We start from the raw sequence: 20,315 nt of genomic DNA on the forward strand, positions 1-20,315 counted from the left end.
TTAAGATGACATGCTGACAAGCCTCAGATCACAACCTGGGTGACTGTGGGAATCAACCCATGATCAGCAAATCCTGGCAATGCATATTATCATCAGCAGAAGAGTACAGGTGTACCTCCCAATACCACCATGAAAGAAAACACATGCTGGTAACTTGTTTCGCATTTTATTGCCAATAAATAAATATGATGACATAGCTATACACAATTTTCCAAAATCGTATTTATACAGAGAGCCAGCTAATGCTGGTATGCCATAAACATGGACACATGTATCCTCAATATGTAACAAAGGAATACTGATAAGAATCTAACCATATTAAAGGCATTCTGGTACAATAGATCTTCCAAAGGCAAAGAGTTTGTTTCATGATCTGCAAATATTAGCCATAACCAAAAGAAAATAGAAACTTAAAACTTCCACATGCTTGCCAATAATCAAGCCCCCTTTCCTTTATCACCAATGTATGTAGGTTCAAGGAGTTAATATGCGACTTCCCTACAACTCATGCATGTTTGCACCATCTATGCACTTCCTTATCACACACTCACCGAGAGAACCAGTTGTAAAGCTGCTACATATTAGCTAGAGGCACTCACAAAATGTAACACCATAAAAGGAATAGCAAGTCCTTAAACAGATACTCAGACTAGAAATAAGCAGCAAATGAAAATATGTACACTTTACTTTGTTCTCTGATAAAATCCCTATTCTAAACTTATCCTTTATTAAAACCTAGATTTGAAGATCTTATCAGTTACAACTGTTTTATAACCATACATAGACAAAAGTGATGCTGAGTATGGAATCTCCAGTATGATCAACAATAAAAAGGCATATATAACCTTAACACAAGATATATACAGCTATTACATATGACAAAATAATATTCAAATCATAATCATACAGGTGCAGGGGTGCTTTACTCCATTTATCATTTACTTATCTGAATCTTCCTCTTGAAATTGACAAGGACACTTCAAAATATCTGACTGGTGTAGATAGAAAATGATTAGTCTACCCAAATGTATTACCAACATCAAACAAGTGAGTATGGCTTTATGATACTTTTAGTTTTAGCAATATTAAAGCAATATTGTGGCAGAGGAAACCAGAAATGGGCTGTACCTATTACCCATGTGAGGAATTGAACCCCAGTATTCAGCATGACAGGCAGACGCTTTAACCGCTACCTCACCATCCCAACATCAACCCAGACAGGAAGTTCATCTCTTCCTTGTGGCTGGGAACTATTATCTCTGATTGATACTTTATTCTGTATTTCCTAAGTGACCAAACAATCATAAAACACATATGTTTATGCTAATGTTGAATCATAAATTATTATTTCTCATATATGATTAAACGAAACAAATCTGCAAATGATCCAAGTCATATTGGCTACTAGAACACCACAAATGAAATCTAGGAACCCATGTACCAATGAGAACTGATGACGCCAATTATCTTACAGACAATTTACCTTGAAATGAGAAAGAACATATTTTGCCCAACAAGCAATCTGTACACTTACATACACAATCGTAACAGTAAGAAATCAAGTGTATTCATAGAAAACGGATCATAAGGAATTATTCCACCTAAAATTCCTATATGTCTAAAGATGCCAACACCATAGCCTAGGTATCATATATAATTATGATATCTCATCCATAAAAATATTTCATTAAAGGACACAAGGGTATCCCTCTGTGATCATGTGATGATAACCAAGATGACTGATTCATCTAATGACATCATCCAACACTTGTGATCGTGTGATGATAACCAAGATGACTGATTCATCTAATGACATCATCCAACACTTGTGATCATGTGATGATAACCAAGATGACTGATTCATCTAATGACATCATCCAACACTTGTGATCATGTGATGATAGCCAAGATGACTGATTCATCTAATGACATCATCCAACACTTGTGATCATGTGATGATAGCCAAGATGACTGATTCATCTAATGACATCATCCAACACTTGTGATCATGTGATGATAGCCAAGATGACTGATTCATCTAATGACATCATCCAACACTTGTGATCATGTGATGATAGCCAAGATGACTGATTCATCTAATGACATCATCCAACACTTGTGATCATGTGATGATAGCCAAGATGACTGATTCATCTAATGACATCATCCAACACTTGTGATCGTGTGATGATAACCAAGATGACTGATTCATCTAATGACATCATCCAACACTTGTGATGATAACCAAGATGACTGATTCATCTAATGACATCATCCAACACTTGTGATCATGTGATGATAGCCAAGATGACTGATTCATCTAATGACATCATCCAACACTTGTGATCATGTGATGATAACCAAGATGACTGATTCATCTAATGACATCATCCAACACTTGTGATCGTGTGATGATAACCAAGATGACTGATTCATCTAATGACATCATCCAACACTTGTGATCATGTGATGATAGCCAAGATGACTGATTCATCTAATGACATCATCCAACACTTGTGATCATGTGATGATAACCAAGATGACTGATTCATCTAATGACATCATCCAACACTTGTGATCATGTGAAGATAACCAAGATGACTGATTCATCTAATGACATCATCCAACACTTGTGATCATGTGATGATAGCCAAGATGACTGATTCATCTAATGACATCATCCAACACTTGTGATCATGTGATGATAACCAAGATGACTGATTCATCTAATGACATCATCCAACACTTGTGATCATGTGATGATAGCCAAGATGACTGATTCATCTAATGACATCATCCAACACTTGTGATCATGTGATGATAGCCAAGATGACTGATTCATCTAATGACATCATCCAACACTTGTGATCATGTGAAGATAACCAAGATGACTGATTCATCTAATGACATCATCCAACACTTGTGATCATGTGAAGATAACCAAGATGACTGATTCATCTAATGACATCATCCAACACTTGTGATCATGTGATGATAGCCAAGATGACTGATTCATCTAATGACATCATCCAACACTTGTGATCATGTGAAGATAACCAAGATGACTGATTCATCTAATGACATCATCCAACACTTGTGATCATGTGATGATAGCCAAGATGACTGATTCATCTAATGACATCATCCAACACTTGTGATCATGTGATGATAACCAAGATGACTGATTCATCTAATGACATCATCCAACACTTGTGATCATGCAGGATGTCAGCTGAGATACAACTGAGATAATAACTTTTACTTTTGGTTCCTACCGCAAATGTGTATCGTCAGTTCTGTAAAAGTACAGGCTGCCTTTAGTACAGAAGGTGCAGGTTTGGATTAAATTAACAAATACACTGATCATCCTCCTTCAATCCAGGGAATTACACCTCTGCTATGTGAGACTGAGAGTAAATATCCCCAAATCCTTAACGCCAGGACCAACTGAACATAAACTACATGAAATAAAGCCACATCTCTGAAACACTATCAGGCTGTAGACTAACAAATTTCTGTGAACATTACACATCAGAGAATGACTTATATGTTATGTATATTAGTGAAAACTATTTCTAATTTTTAGGTTTACATCTTTTGTTTGAAAATTCTATTCAATAGGTGAAAGAAAGAATATATAAAAAAAACTGTCATCTTCCAAATAGTAAGCATCTTGTATTTCATTAATCCTGTTTTAATATCTCTTGCATTTTGACATACAGTAAACTTTGCTTAAAATGAACTTATAAATCATTGTTTGTTATTTCAAGACAAACATGAACCAAGCTGAAGGGATCAAAGATAAAGTTTGCTATATCTGTTGGCTTGTCATGTTCATTGTATATGTAGTGTACAGTACGGTATATTATACTGTAATGATTAAATACGTTTGCATTTGTTCAGCAGTTAATCTTATTCATCTCTTCATTACTAGAGGACTGTCAGAATCAGAATATCAATCAAAACCTCTTTTGTTGAGCGTCATGTGTTTCTATTTATGGCATTTCGTCTTTAGAGTTACACTGTGATAGTGCCTTCTTCACTGGACAGAGAACATGTGTATCTTAGATGACAAATTCGTTTCCTAACAACTGGCATAGTCTGTTATTTAGACATTAAATACATATCACTGTGATAGTGTTTTAAGATATATATCACTGTACCTCTTTGACAATATGACCAATATTGTTTCCCTCCTCCATTAAACAGTTTAGTTGATAAGTCCACATTTTCAGCAACATACAACACCGCTCAGTGTTCTCCAACAGAAAAGATGACAATTAAGTTGTTACCCCATGTTTTGTACCATTGCTGTACCACCTGTATCAGCTTGTATCACAGCAAGCTTAAGATGCAGACCTTTCAGTATGTACAAAAACACCTGTCCCAGCAGAGAGAAATCGTCAGGTGCTAACACATCATCAGCGTTCATCCCAGGGTGTGGCATCATAGCTTTGCCACATTGGTACATTTGGTCATGTAAGAACTATAAAGCTCTTTGCCATTAAAACTCACGTAAAGTAACTTATAAATTATTGAAATAACTGTCGTCGCTGGTGGTGCTACTGCTGCTGGTGGTGGTGAAGCATCGTCAGACTCAAGGCATGTTCAACAGACAGTAGTCATCTTTGTCTTGTTTTTTGTTGTCCCAATTGTTAGCAGTTAAGATGAACACTGCTCACACCACAGATGCTGATGGATGGGTCTACTCCCAGCTCTCCCAGTCATCATCCTGAAAGGATGAGATCAAAGATTCAATCTCACAGTATTGAAATGTGATGGTGCATGGTAAATCACATGAAACATAATCCAGTCAAACTACAAGCTTCAACATAGAAGGCACATCATGCAGCCATTGTGTTGAACTGTGCGTGTTGAATGTGCAATTGTTTAGTCATAGTCTTGCAGTTGCAGTGAACCTTGCATATCTATAAGCATTTGCATAGGTGCTTCGAACTTAGACTCTGATGTGTTTCACTGTATAAGTCACTGGAGAAAGGATAAACTCTTTGACTGTTTGGGTTATGAAAAGGTTGGTTGGTTGTGCAACGCTGCACTCAGCAATATTCCAGCTGTGAGGCAGTGGTCTGTAAATAACAGTCTCAATCAGACAATCCAATGATCAGCGTCATGAGCATTAGTCTGCACAATTTGGATATGACAAACAAGTCCGAGAGTCTGACCATCTGATCCCGTTAGTCGTCTCTTACGACAAGCATGGGTTATTGAGTGAAGACCAATTCTAACCTATATCTTCACAGGCATATAAAAAGAAGGATATTATTAAAGTAATACATGGTTAGATGAGAGTCTAATATACTTTCGCTTGATCACACTGCCATATTTCAGGAAATATATTTACCCCAGCATCCACATTTGAACCTATTTTTTTGGCAATGGCTTCAGCAGCCTTCAAGTCTTCTTCTGTCAACTCCACATCAAAGTCTTGCTCCCAGTCATCATCTACACTTGGTTCTGGAACCAATCGCAGGTAGTCTGTTGTAGCCATGGTAACAAAGACACAACATCAACAGACATGCAGGGAGAGAAACAAAAACAAAGCGAAGAAAGTCATCATAAAAATAACAGTACATAACATAATCATCATAACATCAATGAATGAAAAAAAGGATAAACACAAATCAATAAGACATATAATATCTACAAAGCGTAAAAAGCAAAAGAAACTTTAGTCAGCCTGGTATACTTTTATTCACTGATTCACATGGAAATATCTAACTACCAGTACTACTTTGACCAAGCAAACATGATAGAAAAAGCCATTCTTAAACACTTTTGAAACAAAACATTTCTACCCTTTCAACTAATTCCTTGGTTCGTACCACAGCCCTATAACCATGGTGATAAACATGCTGTGATCTTATTTCCCACGCATATAAACTCAAGCTACAAAATTAGCAGTCTCTTTAAAAAAAAAAAAGGTTCACTTTTCACCAGACTCAAAACGAACTTGAGGAATATTATGTCAATCACTCCCTTGTGTTGTGTGATGTTTTTATTAGTTCAATGTCATGACAACCCTTTTCCTTTCTAATTTTGTGAACAATCAAATTTTTTCATGCCTTCACATTAAACTTTTGAAGAGGGGCATGCAGGTATTCAGGAGACAATTTTGTTCTAAATGATCCGGCGCAAGTGTTTGTGACCATAGTGACATCAACGTTGTTCTATTTGCCTACAGTGGCTACTGTCCTAAAATACTAACCATTAGCGAGTTTTGAAATGCTTTGTGAAGGCCAACCATCATATTGTAAGGATTTTACAGCATGTCTAAACACACGAACACACTTCAAACAAATTGTTTGTCTTGACAATAAAATAACACCTATGACACCAGGGCCCACTTGCAGTGTTCACGAATAGTGTCTGACCCTCTGACAAATCTGACCGATTTGCCAATGGTCAGACAGACGTCCCCAACCTGCTGGCCCCAGTGTCTGATTGAATATATTAAAATGACTTTGTCTGAAGTTGTTATTTGTAGCATCTGACACTTGTTCACTTTTTATAAATTTATGTTTATAATGTTTGTCATTATATAATGTTAATAATTTCAATGCCAATTATGAGAAATGTTAAATCTGAAATCTGTGTTGAATTTTGTTCTGTGGGTCCTGTGAATTTTTAGTGGGTCAGACAGTCATCTCAGACTCACAGGACCCAATGTCCTGTTACTTTGAAACACCATTTGTAAACACTGCACTTGCACAAAATGATCATAGAGCTACAATTATTGTAAATCCTTAAGATCGTGATCTTAGGCTTTGGCTACAATCGCCATCCACTTTCACAAACCAAATGTAGGCTAAGATCATTGTAAGTGACAATCAAAACTTACAATTGGTCAGAACCAATTGTAAGGAGCTAAGATCATTGTAGTCCGTAGCACAATGGAGTTGGTATCAGTTTCACGCAAATAATTAGGTTTATGTTTGGGGATTGCTTTTATATTGCATAAAACTGTATGATTCGCCTCGACACTTCAACAACACGGAGAATGCAACATCGATTTAATGTCTGAAATACTGTTATTTGAGGTGGTGAACAACATCATTATCGAGTCGATACCATAGAGTACAATTCTCACCCGATTCAGTGCTGGAAAAAGTATGAACACCATACCTTTTTGATAAACAAGGAAAGGATAGTAACAAAAGGTGTCTGCATGCGATTAGCAGTGGCCATGACCTTTCCAACAACTCAAGGGCAGCTAATCTTGGTTTTTACGTAAGATGGGAGTGGTTTCCCTTTGCGTATCATATTGTTGCTGTAAAATCTGCCATGCCCAAATACAATGTATGTTATATTGTGACAGCGCAGATCTCCACATATATTTCTTTTCGATCAAAGACGTATCAATAATCTACAGTTGGTTAACGTACAAATTTATGTTTCTTTCTGACGAGAGGATAGAGTTTAATCTATGCATTCTAATACAAGTATTCTTCAAACAGGAAAATACACTTGCTGAGGCATGTGAAATTGGCGTAAAAAAGTTTTCAACAAAAAGAAAAAAATAATTATCAACAAAATAGCGTAAAGCAATTAACATACTGTAGATACGTATTTAACAACACATACAAAATACACAAAACACACGGAATAATAATGTTTTCATATTTCCCTGTCATGCATTTTCCACAACATTCCCACTTTCATGTCACACTTTCATATCTTTACACATCTAATGCTTGTGGGATATATTTGGGATTTTACTCCAAATAACACCAACCAGATGCCAAACACAGATTCATTGACAGCCATTGACAAATCATGGTACATTTAGGTGTTGTATCATAAGGAAATTTTGTTTATAATTTATGTTATCTTTTAATTTTCATCAGTACTAGGTCAGTAACTCAAAAACCCAAATTTGTTAATGTACTTGTTTGTATTTCAATATTTTATCATAAAACGTGATATTTCTGTGATTGCAGTATGGCATTCTTAGTTCATAAATAATATTAGTATGTAGAAAAATTAGAGAATAGCCCACGAGGTACGAGTTACCATATATGTTATCTTCCATGTTATCATTACAAAGATTTGTGGGGTTTTCTTGCTTTTTTTTTGCTTTGTTTTGTTTTGTTTTCATGAAAAATCTGCAAGGTGCGATTAAGGAAGGAATGTCAGTTGCGTGCAGTAACCAGTTCCACGTTTTATTTGCGCTGCATGCTATGAGCACTTGAACACAACTGTAGACAGGAGTCGAGTTTAAGAAATCTCTACCTCCAACATTGAAGAGTTCGATCTTAGTTAAGATTGCGATCTTAAATCCATGCTGTCTTAAGATCGTGTTTGTGCAAGTGGATTATAGCAATTGTACAGTGATTATAAAGTTGATTGTAGGGGCCTAAGATTGATTGTAACAAAGATTGCTCTGTGCAAGCGGGCCCCGAAAAATTATCAGTAAACACAACCAGGATTGTGACCTCAATCATCTGTGTCATCATCATGAATCACGACTAATGGTTGCAGACTGACTGCACGGTATCCTCACTACATTTCCACCTTACATGGAGCATGCATGCTTAATAAGTATGAAATAAGCATTTTGAAATGTCAAAAAACAAATGATAAGATTACATGATAGCATTTAGAAAGTGGTCAATTGTAACATATGTCATATTTAGGATTACGCTTTCTAAGAAAAGCACAGATTCTAGTACTTTTATTGGTTTGAGTCCCATCTGGGATTCATACTAATGATAGTTGACACATTAATGTATCTCCTCAACAATTAACCCTTTTTCCTCAAACATGGTAAAAGCCCTGTCGTGACTACAAATAAAATGGCACATAACAGTTCCTACCTTTATTGCCACTTGAATCTGACGTTGGTGACTCTCGGTCGGATCCCACAACTACCAAGTCTCCTTTCACTTTCGTCTTTATATCCCCACCCTCTGCTTCCACAAATGAGTTGTCTCTCTTGGCTGCTTCTTCAATGGAGGAGGAAGGAAGCGCAACACAAGGAAGTGACTGTTTCTCAGCAGGAACAGAGCTGTCCTGAACTGAAGGCTTTTCTGTCATCTGTTCTTTCACAACATTATCTTGTTTCTGGGTTTGTGGAAGGTCTGCTGGTTGTGGAGACTCGGATGAAAGAGGCGCAATTCCACCATGATGGTCAGATGTAACTGTGGAAACATTTTCTTGGTCAGATGTCACAGAGGAAACATTCTGTTGCTCAGTTGTAACAGAGGAAACATCACGTTGCTCAGTGGCTACAGTTTGAACACTTGGCAAGTCCTTTACTTCACTTTCAGTGGATAGTTTTCCAGAAACCTTGTTCTCTTTAGCCTCTTGTTTCTGTAGACTGGTGACATGTGCCTGTAACACACTACTGTCTTGTTGCCGGGATTTTCCTTCTGTCTCAAGGTTGTTTTGGGTATTCACGTCTTTTGAAGAAACACTTTCCTCTGTCCTTATGTCAGATGTTTTGTGTTCTGCAGCTTGATCAGACTCACTCTTCACTGATGGACTCACAGCATCAGGTGCCTGGAGTCTGGATTCCACTGTCTCTGTACTGGAAATGTCCTTGACCTCTGGTTCTGGTTCAAGACGTGAGCGTACATTGTCCTCTTGTGGTATATCCTTCAGTTCTTTAGCAGTCACTGTTTCAAACTCATCGCATTCATCGCCACTCCAGTCATCTAAAGACATCAAGACAACATATGATATATCAATTACAAAAACTACACAAGAGGACAAAGTCATCAATATCCCTCACAATGGCAAAATATTCTTCATGAATGTCTATGAGTTACGACCATGTCAAATGTTTTGGTGTGTATATAGCCAACTGGAAGGAGAGTGCTGAAAGTTTTCCATATCAGAGCACTACCACCAAATTCAGTTGAATCCAAAATTGTTGCCATAGAAACACAAAAAAAACCCATTTTATTCAGAAATCCAAAACTATCAAAAGGCACCAGTTCACTACTAGACCTACCTATGTTTGAAATTTCATGAAAAAACTGTGAACAGTTTTAAGTTCTGCTCTAGGAAAGAGAACTAGCACCAATTTCAGATGGAGTCAAACTTGTTGCCATGGAAACACAAAAAATATTTTATTCAGAAATCCAAAAATACTAAAAGGCACCTGCAGACCACCAGATCTATATATATGTCAAGTCTGGTAAAGAAGTATTGCATGGTTTGAAAGTTACGCCTCAGAAAAGACAAATGTGCATGGACACATGGACTGAGTCCATTTTAATACCCCTGTAAAACACATTGCTGGGGATAAAAAGAACACAAAGACAACCATATAAGACTACAAGACAACAGATGTTGACATCAATTCATTGTTTGCAGCCCTGTTGTGCAGCCACTTCCTAACCTTGAGTTGAGGGGAGAGGTACTGATGGGATGTCTTCACCCACAAGCAACCTAAACTGGTTGTCAGTGATGACTTAATGGTCAAAATCAGCGGCATAGTTCGCTGAGTGCCACTGTACCACACTGGCATGGATCATGTCCTAAGTTATTTGAAGTTCTGCCATCATAGAGCTTGACTAGTGGAGACTGTTGCGCTAAACAAAACACATAAACCCTTCTTACTCAGGACTACCTACCTTCCCATCCTAGACTGTCATCCTCTGTAGGTGTCTCTGCTCGCTTCATCAGTGCCTGTTTCCGAGCTTCATCCTGTTGGAGCTGGAACACCTTGTAGAAGTAGCGCTGCCAGAACTCTGAGTGAGACAGCTCGGAGGGCACCTGCATCAACCCAATACCGGTTACTATGGTTACATGAACAAACCCTTTGTTTGGCATTTTCCTGACATTCCAACTGAAAAGTCTGTTGCTAAATATTATATCATTTGTGATATAAACACTCCAAATAGACATGTCTGTCTAGTTAGAGAATAATGTAAGAGCCACAGCATTATCGGTACTGTGTAGAGACAGAATGGTCTGAGATCTGCAAAGAGAGTGTGATCAGGATGAGAGCTTGTCATTACCAGTCAACCAATATGTCTCATAAGAGGAGACCAACGGAATCAGCTAGCTGACTTGGTTAATACATGTTATTGCATAAATTGATGCTCAAATTGTCAGTCATTCGATTGTTTATGGACTGACATCATATTGCCTGAGTATTGCTGAGTGTAGTATGAAACAAAAAAAACAAAGACAAACAGAAAACCCTGTTTTGTGTTTGATTAAATCCTCATCTAACTCCAAAGTGTCTTCACAACTGCACCTACAGCTTCAACTCACCAGTTTTGTGTAGAGAGCTCGAACTTCCACCTTCACGACCAGAAGCTCAGAGATTGCTCCTTTCTGCTCTTCTAGATTAAATGTTTTCAGCCATTCCTGGAACTCCTTGGGTGGGCCACTTGGTTCATTCAGGTACGTGCCTGGATCTACCTGTACAGCATGCAGCCGCACCTGAAAGCAGTCACAGATTTGGGCTTATCAAATTAGCCTTACATGTGATAATAGCTCCACATTCGGCTCAACATAAGGCTCCAGTCAGGACACATTTGGTATCATTTTGTAGAAAAATGGTCTCGAATCTAATAATGTTTTCCAATGTGTGATTGGTACCCAGTGTAGCTGTTTCATTATCTTTTCTTAGTGACTGAAGGCAGGCATCACCAGTACATAAAGTCAGTTGCAGCAAACACACTTCCTTGCCACACTTCACTTACTGTAAGTTAGGAGTTAGACATGACTCACTTTCAGGACAAAGTGACTCGTGGCTGCATGTGAACATATGCTGACTGGAAGTTTCTCAAATGGTGAAGACATAGAATAAATTTTCAAAAAGGTTTCTTCGTCTTTTGAAGCCAAATTCACTGGAAATATGACTGAGCAATGAACTGGGTACCCACAAATTCTGAAACAGGAACAACATATTCAAGTACTTTGTGTTCATTTGGTCCTTGTGATCAAGACTTCATATTGTGGACAATGGTTTTGCCATTAATTCTAAATGTGTAAGTAAGTGCTGCTTGTACAGTAGTCTTACCTTTGAACGATCATACAACATGCCAGCTGGGGCCCGATCTTTTGGCTTTACTGTTTCCTCCTTGTCGTCAGCAGGGATCTTCAGCGCACTTGACACGCCTTGGAAGAAGCCACTGATACTTTGCTTCATCTTGTCCTTTGCCGCCTCAGTGTTCTCAGCCTGGAAATGTTCCACAACCAAATCATGCGAAACCTTCCAAGTAGAGTCAAATGCTGATTCCAACAGTGCCTCAGTTACAACAAAGCATGCCAGGTTGAAGTCAGCTTGCCAGGAGACTGAGGCAAGTCATCGGCATGACCCGCACGAGCATAGACAGGGTGCCTACAAACCTCATAATATCATTTGGGCAAACCAGGATTAAAAACCATGTGGAAAGGCTTCTAGAATATCGAGGAACATAACTGAACATCACCATCCTCAAGGAACCCAGCCTAGCCATGTATGAAGCTTGCTTATCATACCAGAGACCTGGGTCTAGATTCCTGTAATCATGTTAATGTCTGCAGTGCATGAAGCCCATTTCTTGGGTCCTTTGCTTAAAATTGCTGGAATATTGCTTAAAAGCAGCGTAAAACCACATTTGCTCACTGACTCAATCTTTTTAACATCTACTTGACCTTGCCAAAAAGAATGCTGACAAAACCACTGCTATACAGGACAGATTTTTATGGATAGCAACTTCTTGAGTTTATTTTCACGACGTTTCGGGGCTTATCCTAGCCCCCTTCATCAGGTTGAGCTGAACTGAACAGGAAGGCTTAACTGTAACTCTGCCCATGACCTCACAATGCTTATGACGTGCACGCTAGTGCCTGGTCCATAACAAAAAAATCATAGTAAAAAGACCGACAAGGGAACCCATGGATGAACAATAATTACTTTACATGCTATACATGCAATACATCTATCAAAAGTCTCTGTACATGTCTAAACTTACAATCTGGTATAATAAGGATCTGTCATTACTAATTTAATCCAACAACACTACTATATATCCAAATAAGATGTACTCATTCTATGAGTCATGTTAGTTGTAGCCATTCACTACTAATTCTAATATGTTGTCATAGCATTCCTGTGAGCTACTGCTATCATGTTGTCATAGCATTGTGACGTCATAAGCATTGTGAGGTCATGGTCAGAGTTAACAGTTAGCCTTCCTGTTCAGTTCAGCTCAACCTGATGAGGGGGCTAGGATAAGCCCCGAAACCTTGTGAAAATAAACTCAAGAAGTTGCTATCAATAAAAATTTGTCCTGTATTACTACGCCAACTTCTAAATGTGTTGGAAGAATCACAAAACCACAGTTGTTTTCAAAAACTTGTGTCATACTGATTATGACTGGAACTGACTTAACATCTCTTGACAATTCTGGACAAAATTGTGCCATGTGATAATTAGCCCTGATAACAATGTGTATACAACCATGATACTTATTTAACATGTTAAATACACAGCTAATGTAGCATGCCATAAAGGAGGAATGTTATTCTGAACTAATAAAGGCAAACTGGAAAAACAACTATTATTTGTTAAAAACTTCTGATTATATATGCACACTCTGATGTATTGACCATTGCATTCCATAAAATAACACAAAAATATTCATTAAATCACCTTTCCTATTCAATGGTACTGTTAACAGTAACAGAGAATTTCTACAACACTATTATCACTTGCTCGATAATGGTGTTAGCATCAATACCAAAAAGTCATAAGATCCACACCTATTTCAATGAACAAGTTGTCAGTCCATAAAACCTGTTCTTCACAATACCAGCTTCTAAAAGACTTAAAGAAGAAGAAAACTAGCACGGACTTGAATTGGGAAAAGTTCACTTTGGGAGACTGCATTGATATTTATTGCAGACTTGGAGCTCGATGACAGCCTCGAGCAGGTCTTGATCAACACCTTGATTGCATGAACTATTCTAGTACTAGCCTCTATATGTATACTATATGTATCTCTGACATAATACAGGAGTTCTAGTCAAGTAAGTCTTGCATATGGTAGATATATATCAGAAACATTCAGGCAAAATATGTTAAGTCCAACAATCAAAAGAGGCGTCATCACATGCATTCCAAAAGCTAACAAAAATAGACAGTTGTTAAAAAACTGGCGCCCAATTTCCCTACTAAATTCTGTGTATAAAATACTCAGTACATGTATAGCCAATAGAATTAAAAAAACTTTGAATACACTAATTCATGAAACTCAGACAGGGTTTATCCCTGGAAGATGTATTAGTGAGAACATAAGACTGTTATATGATATTATGTTTGAAGCAAAATTACAGGGTAAAAAGGGACTGTTGTTACTTATTGACTTTGAAAAAGGTTTTGACACTGTCTCTAAAGAATTTATAATTCTAACAATAGGAAAATTTGGCTTTGGACCTAATATGAAAAAATGGATCAAAATATTAATCAATAATCCTACATCTTGTGTCATACAAAATGGTCATCTATCTCAGTTTTTTCACAATGAAAGGGGCTGTGGACAAGGCGACCCGGTCTCTCCCTACATATTCCTTTTAGCGGAAGAAAGTTTAGGAATAATGATCCGTAACAACAGTGCAATAAAAGGAATGACGTTGAATAATACTGAACATAAAATTGGACAATATGCAGATGATACTGAATTATTTCTTGATGGATGTGAAGAAAGTTTAAGCATAGCAATTGACACCCTAAATAATTTCTACAAAATGTCTGGTTTAAGAATAAACGTAGAGAAGACTAAAGCAATATGGATAGCTCAATGGCAGGTAGTAACATGATGTTATGTCAGGATCTTAAGCTTGATTGGCACAGTGGGGATTTTGATGTACTAGGAATAAAGCTTAATCCTAACTTGAATAACCTTTGGGTAATTAATAGAAGAAAAAGACTAGAAATTATTAATAGAACTCTAGATAATTGGAGAAAAAGAAATTTGACATTAATAGGGAAAATAACGGTTATTAAAACTTTAGCACTCTCATCATTAGTGCATATATTCACTTCACTCCCAAATCCTCCAAAGGAATTCATTGATAAATTAAACAATATACTTCATAAATTCATCTGAATGATAATTCATCTGGAATGATAACAATATATACATCATTGAAAACGCACCACCCCTAAAATTGTGGATTTCTAAGAGCAGAAGTGAGCAATCTATGTAAATTTTACATATTTGTGTAGACCAATGTTTGATAAAGAAAAGAAGCAAAAAACAGTCAAGCAAAACAGTGAAGATTTAATGCAGCTGACAATGAAATAAAGATGGGGTCAAAATGGAAAGTCAGTAGCGTGTATGACCCCCGTTAGCAGCAACACAAGCTGTGCAACGTCTCCTCATTGAATGGATAAGTCTCTGAATAAAGTCCTGAGGCACTGCATTCCACTCTTGCTGCAAGGCATTGTCGAGTTCCCCAAGGTTGTTGATCTGCGGACGACGTGCGAGAATTGGCCGATGTAATCCCACAAGTGTTCGATGGGTGACAAATCTGGTGACAATGCAGGCCAATGAAGTAGAGGAATGTTGTTGTTAGCCAGATACTGTATCGAAACACGTGCAGTGTGGGCTCGTGCATTGTCATGTTGAAATGTGTGCAGATCTTGATGCTGGTGAAAGAAAGGAACGACGTTGTTCTGAAGAATGTTGTCACGGTAGTAAACGGCATTCACTCTGCCACGACAAACAATCAGAGCGGTTCTGTGGTGATAACTTATGCCCCCCCCTCCCACACCATAATGCGGCCTCCACCCCACCGATCGGTTTGCACAACACAATCCTGATGATAACGTTCACCCCGTCGACGCCATACCCGTAGACGCCCGTCAGCATTTCGCAAGTGAAAACGCGACTCGTTGGAGAACACCACACCATGCCAACGTCGTAACAACCACACACGATGCTGTTCAGCCCATTGTCGGCGTTCACGGCGATGCCTGTCAGTCAGGATGGGTCCAACGTAAGGGCGTCGACAACGTAACCCTGCCGCACGGAGATGGCGTCGGACGGTGGAAGCGCTGATCAAACCACGTCGACCCTGGACAGCGTTGGCGGTTCTGGCAGCGGGCAAGGTTCGATCCCGAATATGGCGCCGTACAATGTCTCGATCTTGACGAGGGGTGGTAACACGTGCCTGACCTGGGCGTTGCCGGTCCCTGCTGGTTCCTGTTTGTTGGTATCTGTTAGCAAGCCTCAGAATGGTCGAATGATGACACCCAAATCGTCGTGCAATGTTTCTGCTTGAAGCGCCGACCTGCAACATACCCAAGGCCTGTTCTCGTTCCTCAGGTGACAATCTTGGCATGGCGAAAAAACTTTACTTACGAAAGTACTGCGAAAATGAGAACGGTTTTGTGCCGAAGGTCATTTATACCCCTGAACAGCATGCTTTCTGCATGCAATTTGTGCCCTTCGTGTGAGATGTGCATGAATTTTTTTGTTTTCATGTGATGTGTTCGATGATGTGTTCGAACGATCCGTTTTTTACTGTAGAGCGTTATTTACAATCTAGTGTGTTATTATCAAAATTCCCACCATTAATTTTCCATTTCCAAAAGATTCTATTGCCTTATTTCAAAATTTACAGGTGGTGCGTTTTCAATGATGTTCAGTATATTTCATAAATTCATCTGGAATGATAAGCGCGATAAGATAAAGCGAACAACACTTATTAGAAAATATTAAGAAGGGGGACTCAGAATGTTTAATGTAGAGGTATTCATTCACTCATTAAAACTGTCAGTTTTAAATAAATATCTCCAAAATAAAAACACTAGCCCTAGTACCTTTCCATTCAAGGATATATTTCTGCTTGGAGCCAACATTGAAAATTATGTGAAAATAATTAATCCCTATTGGAAAGATGTGTTGGCAGCATGGGGAATATTTTATAGAACACATAAAACTGATTTTACAGATATTAATCAAACCCCTTTGGTTCAACCATCAATTCCAAAATAGTAATTTTATTATAAGACATTGGTATTTTAAGGGTATTCACTCTATAAGAGACTTGTGTAATGATCAAGGTATTTTGTCATTTAATGAACTTAAGAAAACTTACAAAATCAAAGGCACAGTTCTTGATTACTACCAGGTTCTTTCAAATATACCAAGAAAATGGAAAGATACTATTAGAAATAATCTATTGATTGTTCGTAATCACTATCTCAGCACATCACTGATATGTTTACTTTCAGCACCAAAGAGGTCAAGATATTTCTATGATAAGCTTATAAGTACTGAAAATTTCCCTTCTACATGTGAAAAATGGCAACAACTCTTTGACACTGTAATCCCATGGGAATATATTTTTAAAGATTATAGAAGATGCACAAAAGATACTAAATTGACTGACTTTCAATTTAAATTTATTCATAATATCATATACACAAAAAAAGAATTACTGAAAATGAAATTAGTTGATGATGAACTTTGCTCTTTTTGTAACTTAGTGTCTGAAAATTTGATACATATTTATTGGGAATGTGAATGTGTGAAAACATTCTGGTTGAAACTGAAAGAATATATTGACAATAAAACAACAGAAACATTTACCCTGACAAAATATACAGTCTTAATTGGTGGAAATAATACTGACTTAATGAACCATATACTTCTTGCTGGTAAAAATTACATTCATGTATCAAGTATTAAAAACACCAAGTTATCACTGGACGCATTTCTAAAAATACTGAGTGATATTTTCAAAACTGAAAAGTTTATTGCTACTAAGAATAATAAAATGTTACCATTTGACAGAAAATGGTCACCACTGCTGCCATATATCCAGTATGTGTAACTTTTATCCATATGAACTTTTGTCTTATTGTGTACTTGTGCTGTTGCATCATTTATTTGTGTAACTGTCTACTGAGTTGAATGGATAATAATAATAATAAAAAAAAAGTCTTGCATATGGAACATTTCGTTGGTGTGACTTTATGAGAATTCAGAAACATTGTTTTGGCAGAGTACATGCCAAATCATGATTTTTATTCCAAACGAAGAATAATATACCTTGAGTGTTTCTTGAATGGTGGAGCTGGTGACCTTGACTGCAGAAGCTGTGTCATTTTGCATTGTTGATGTGAACTCTGCAAGATCCTTCTTGACAAAGTCCATGGCTGAGGTTGTCTAGTTTTATACACAGAGAAAATAGTGCTGATCAAGTTGAGTGATTTCACTAATTGGTCTAATATCCAGCTATGCCACTGATCATGAAATAACTGACAAAATACTAACAAGATGAATCGTTTGGTACTATGGATTTACTTGGGTTGATAAAACTGAATGTAAGAGGTGTTGAAACAGAAAGTCTCAAAAAAGAAATGACTTCATACCATATTGCTCCTGCAATGTTTGCTTTGAAGATTATATTTATATCATTGTTATGAAAAATACAAAGGTTGGACTAAACTTTATAAATTTCCATTTTCGTTCATGATTGATCATAATTTGATTATTGTTTGATGTTGCATTGATGTTTCCAACCAATCAGTACCCTATAAATTCTTACAGTTCCTCTGAAAAGCGGCAAACTTCAGTAAATAATCAAAATTAAATATATCATCGTATATAGATCATATTTCAATCTGTCTTTCTGCAGGCTTGTTAACTAGTGCCATTGCAATGGACAACACCATCATGGAAAGGATACACTGACAATGAATGTGACTATGACGACAAAATCAGCGATCACGTATGATCAAATGCAAACCTTTTCTTTAGCAGCCTGTAGCCATCCACCCCACCAAGACCCGCCATCACTGGTTCCGCTGCTGTGGAAACATTAAGAAATATTAAAAAAATATCCTAAATATCTTGTCCTAAATATCGAAAGACTGATCAGCTGTTGTTTGCAAAACAATGAAGTGTGAAATATTTGTTGGGGAACATGCAGTTCTCTGTTGCCAGATGTAACTGTCAGAGCTGAAGAAAATCAGACCTCAAGTGCGACAAATGATACTTAAGAGATTGTCATCGTATGTCAGAATGTGGGAATTATGCTGGCACATTTCAGAAGTACTAAGTCTACGAAATACAGGCCAAGTAGACAGTTATTTGTAATCAATTTCGGGACACTGATCTACTACATGTTAGTTTACACGCAAGATCTTCTCTTTCATAACTAAGCAGTCAGTTCATTTAAAGGACAATTAATCTTTCATTATGCAGTCTTTGGATAATGCCTCATCATTATCAACGCCATAAATGACCCTTTATTTCCAATCATTTACTGTCTACTGACCTGTCAGCCATGTTTGTTGTTTTCTAATCTCGTTCCCAAATCGATATGTGAATAAATACCGGACTATTTTTCGTTTAATATCTTACAAGGCATTGAGTTGTTTTGTGTTCGCTGTATGTCTGTGCACTACCTTTATTTATTTGGAGACTGTTATCAACTTCCCTTACAAACATTATCATAGTCATACACAGGTTATTTTTAGTATTCACGCACGTGATCTGTTTGACTGGGCTCTTGACGAAGCGCAGCGCATTACTGCACATTGATGACTGATTAAAATCTTGTCGAAATTTGTTGCCATAATGTTGCTAAAACGATAGAAATTCTACTTTTCAGAATAACAATGTCCAACTGTACACAGACGCGAGTGAGTGAGTGGGTGAGCGAGTGTGTGTGTGTGTGTGTGTGTGTGTGTGTGTGTGTGTGTGTGTGTGTGTGTTTGTGTGTGAGAGAGAGGGGTTTGTTGGGGGTGGGGGGATAGATGGATGAATGAGCGATTGAATGCAGGCATTAGCATTATTGTTACGTAAACCTCGCAATGAGACTCTGGTGCCAGATGCCACACCCTAACTGTCACCAGTATTAGGTGCTTTTATTTCACCCATATATTATAACCGCAAAACTATTCAAAACGTAAATAGACAATGCTAATTGAATAAAATATACCATTTAGAGACTTATTAAATGGAGCGTTTGTTACATTTGTTTATATCATTCTTCACTGCTGTTCAAATTCACGTACTGTCTCACTCACATATGAAAACATCGCAGAGAAGTGTTAATATGTACATGCATTTCAAATATAAACTAATATTAACCAACTATGTGATTAAAGTCTGTTAAATAGGTGATGATGATGTAAGGATTTCACGGGCGCTTTTCAAACATATAATGCGCATTTCGTACACGGTCTAAACGGTCTCCAACATTTGGAATTTCGCTCACGGAAATATAATAAATAGTATTACATTGTGTTTATATGCGTAACGAAGGCTAAATTCAGTTACCTAACATCAATCAACATTATACACTGGCGTTGGGGTGTAAACATCTACACACAG

General features: G+C 37.5%; 1 protein-coding gene across 2 annotated transcripts; it reads right to left on the minus strand.

Moving 5' to 3' along the window:
* Positions 1 to 152: 152 nt before the first annotated feature.
* On the minus strand, positions 153 to 19,285 carry LOC137291381 (BSD domain-containing protein 1-like). 2 transcript variants are annotated; one of them, XM_067822701.1, is made up of 9 exons: positions 19,255 to 19,285; positions 18,724 to 18,784; positions 18,024 to 18,140; positions 11,999 to 12,157; positions 11,245 to 11,415; positions 10,599 to 10,740; positions 8,835 to 9,674; positions 5,363 to 5,496; positions 153 to 4,732 (listed from the first exon to the last, which is right to left on the minus strand). In XM_067822701.1, the coding sequence occupies exons 1-9, from the start codon at positions 19,263 to 19,265 to the stop codon at positions 4,706 to 4,708; spliced, it is 1,662 nt and encodes a 553-aa protein (XP_067678802.1). In that variant the 5' UTR covers positions 19,266 to 19,285; the 3' UTR covers positions 153 to 4,705. The 2 variants fall into 2 exon arrangements, with proteins under 2 accessions (XP_067678802.1, XP_067678803.1); XM_067822702.1 differs by having other exon boundaries at positions 3,596 to 4,732; positions 5,363 to 5,475.
* Positions 19,286 to 20,315: the final 1,030 nt, after the last annotated feature.

The sequence above is a fragment of the Haliotis asinina genome, chromosome 7 (genome assembly GCF_037392515.1).
Source record: "Haliotis asinina isolate JCU_RB_2024 chromosome 7, JCU_Hal_asi_v2, whole genome shotgun sequence".
In the NCBI taxonomy this organism is placed as follows: domain Eukaryota; kingdom Metazoa; phylum Mollusca; class Gastropoda; order Lepetellida; family Haliotidae; genus Haliotis; species Haliotis asinina.

Coding starts and splice junctions, on each gene's coding strand:
- LOC137291381 (XM_067822701.1), bottom strand. Junction 9,675..10,598: donor TGACAGTCTAGGATGGGAAG/GTAGGTAGTCCT, acceptor TGATGTCTTTAG/ATGACTGGAGTGGCGATGAA. Junction 5,497..8,834: donor AGATTCAAGTGGCAATAAAG/GTAGGAACTGTT, acceptor TGGCTACAACAG/ACTACCTGCGATTGGTTCCA.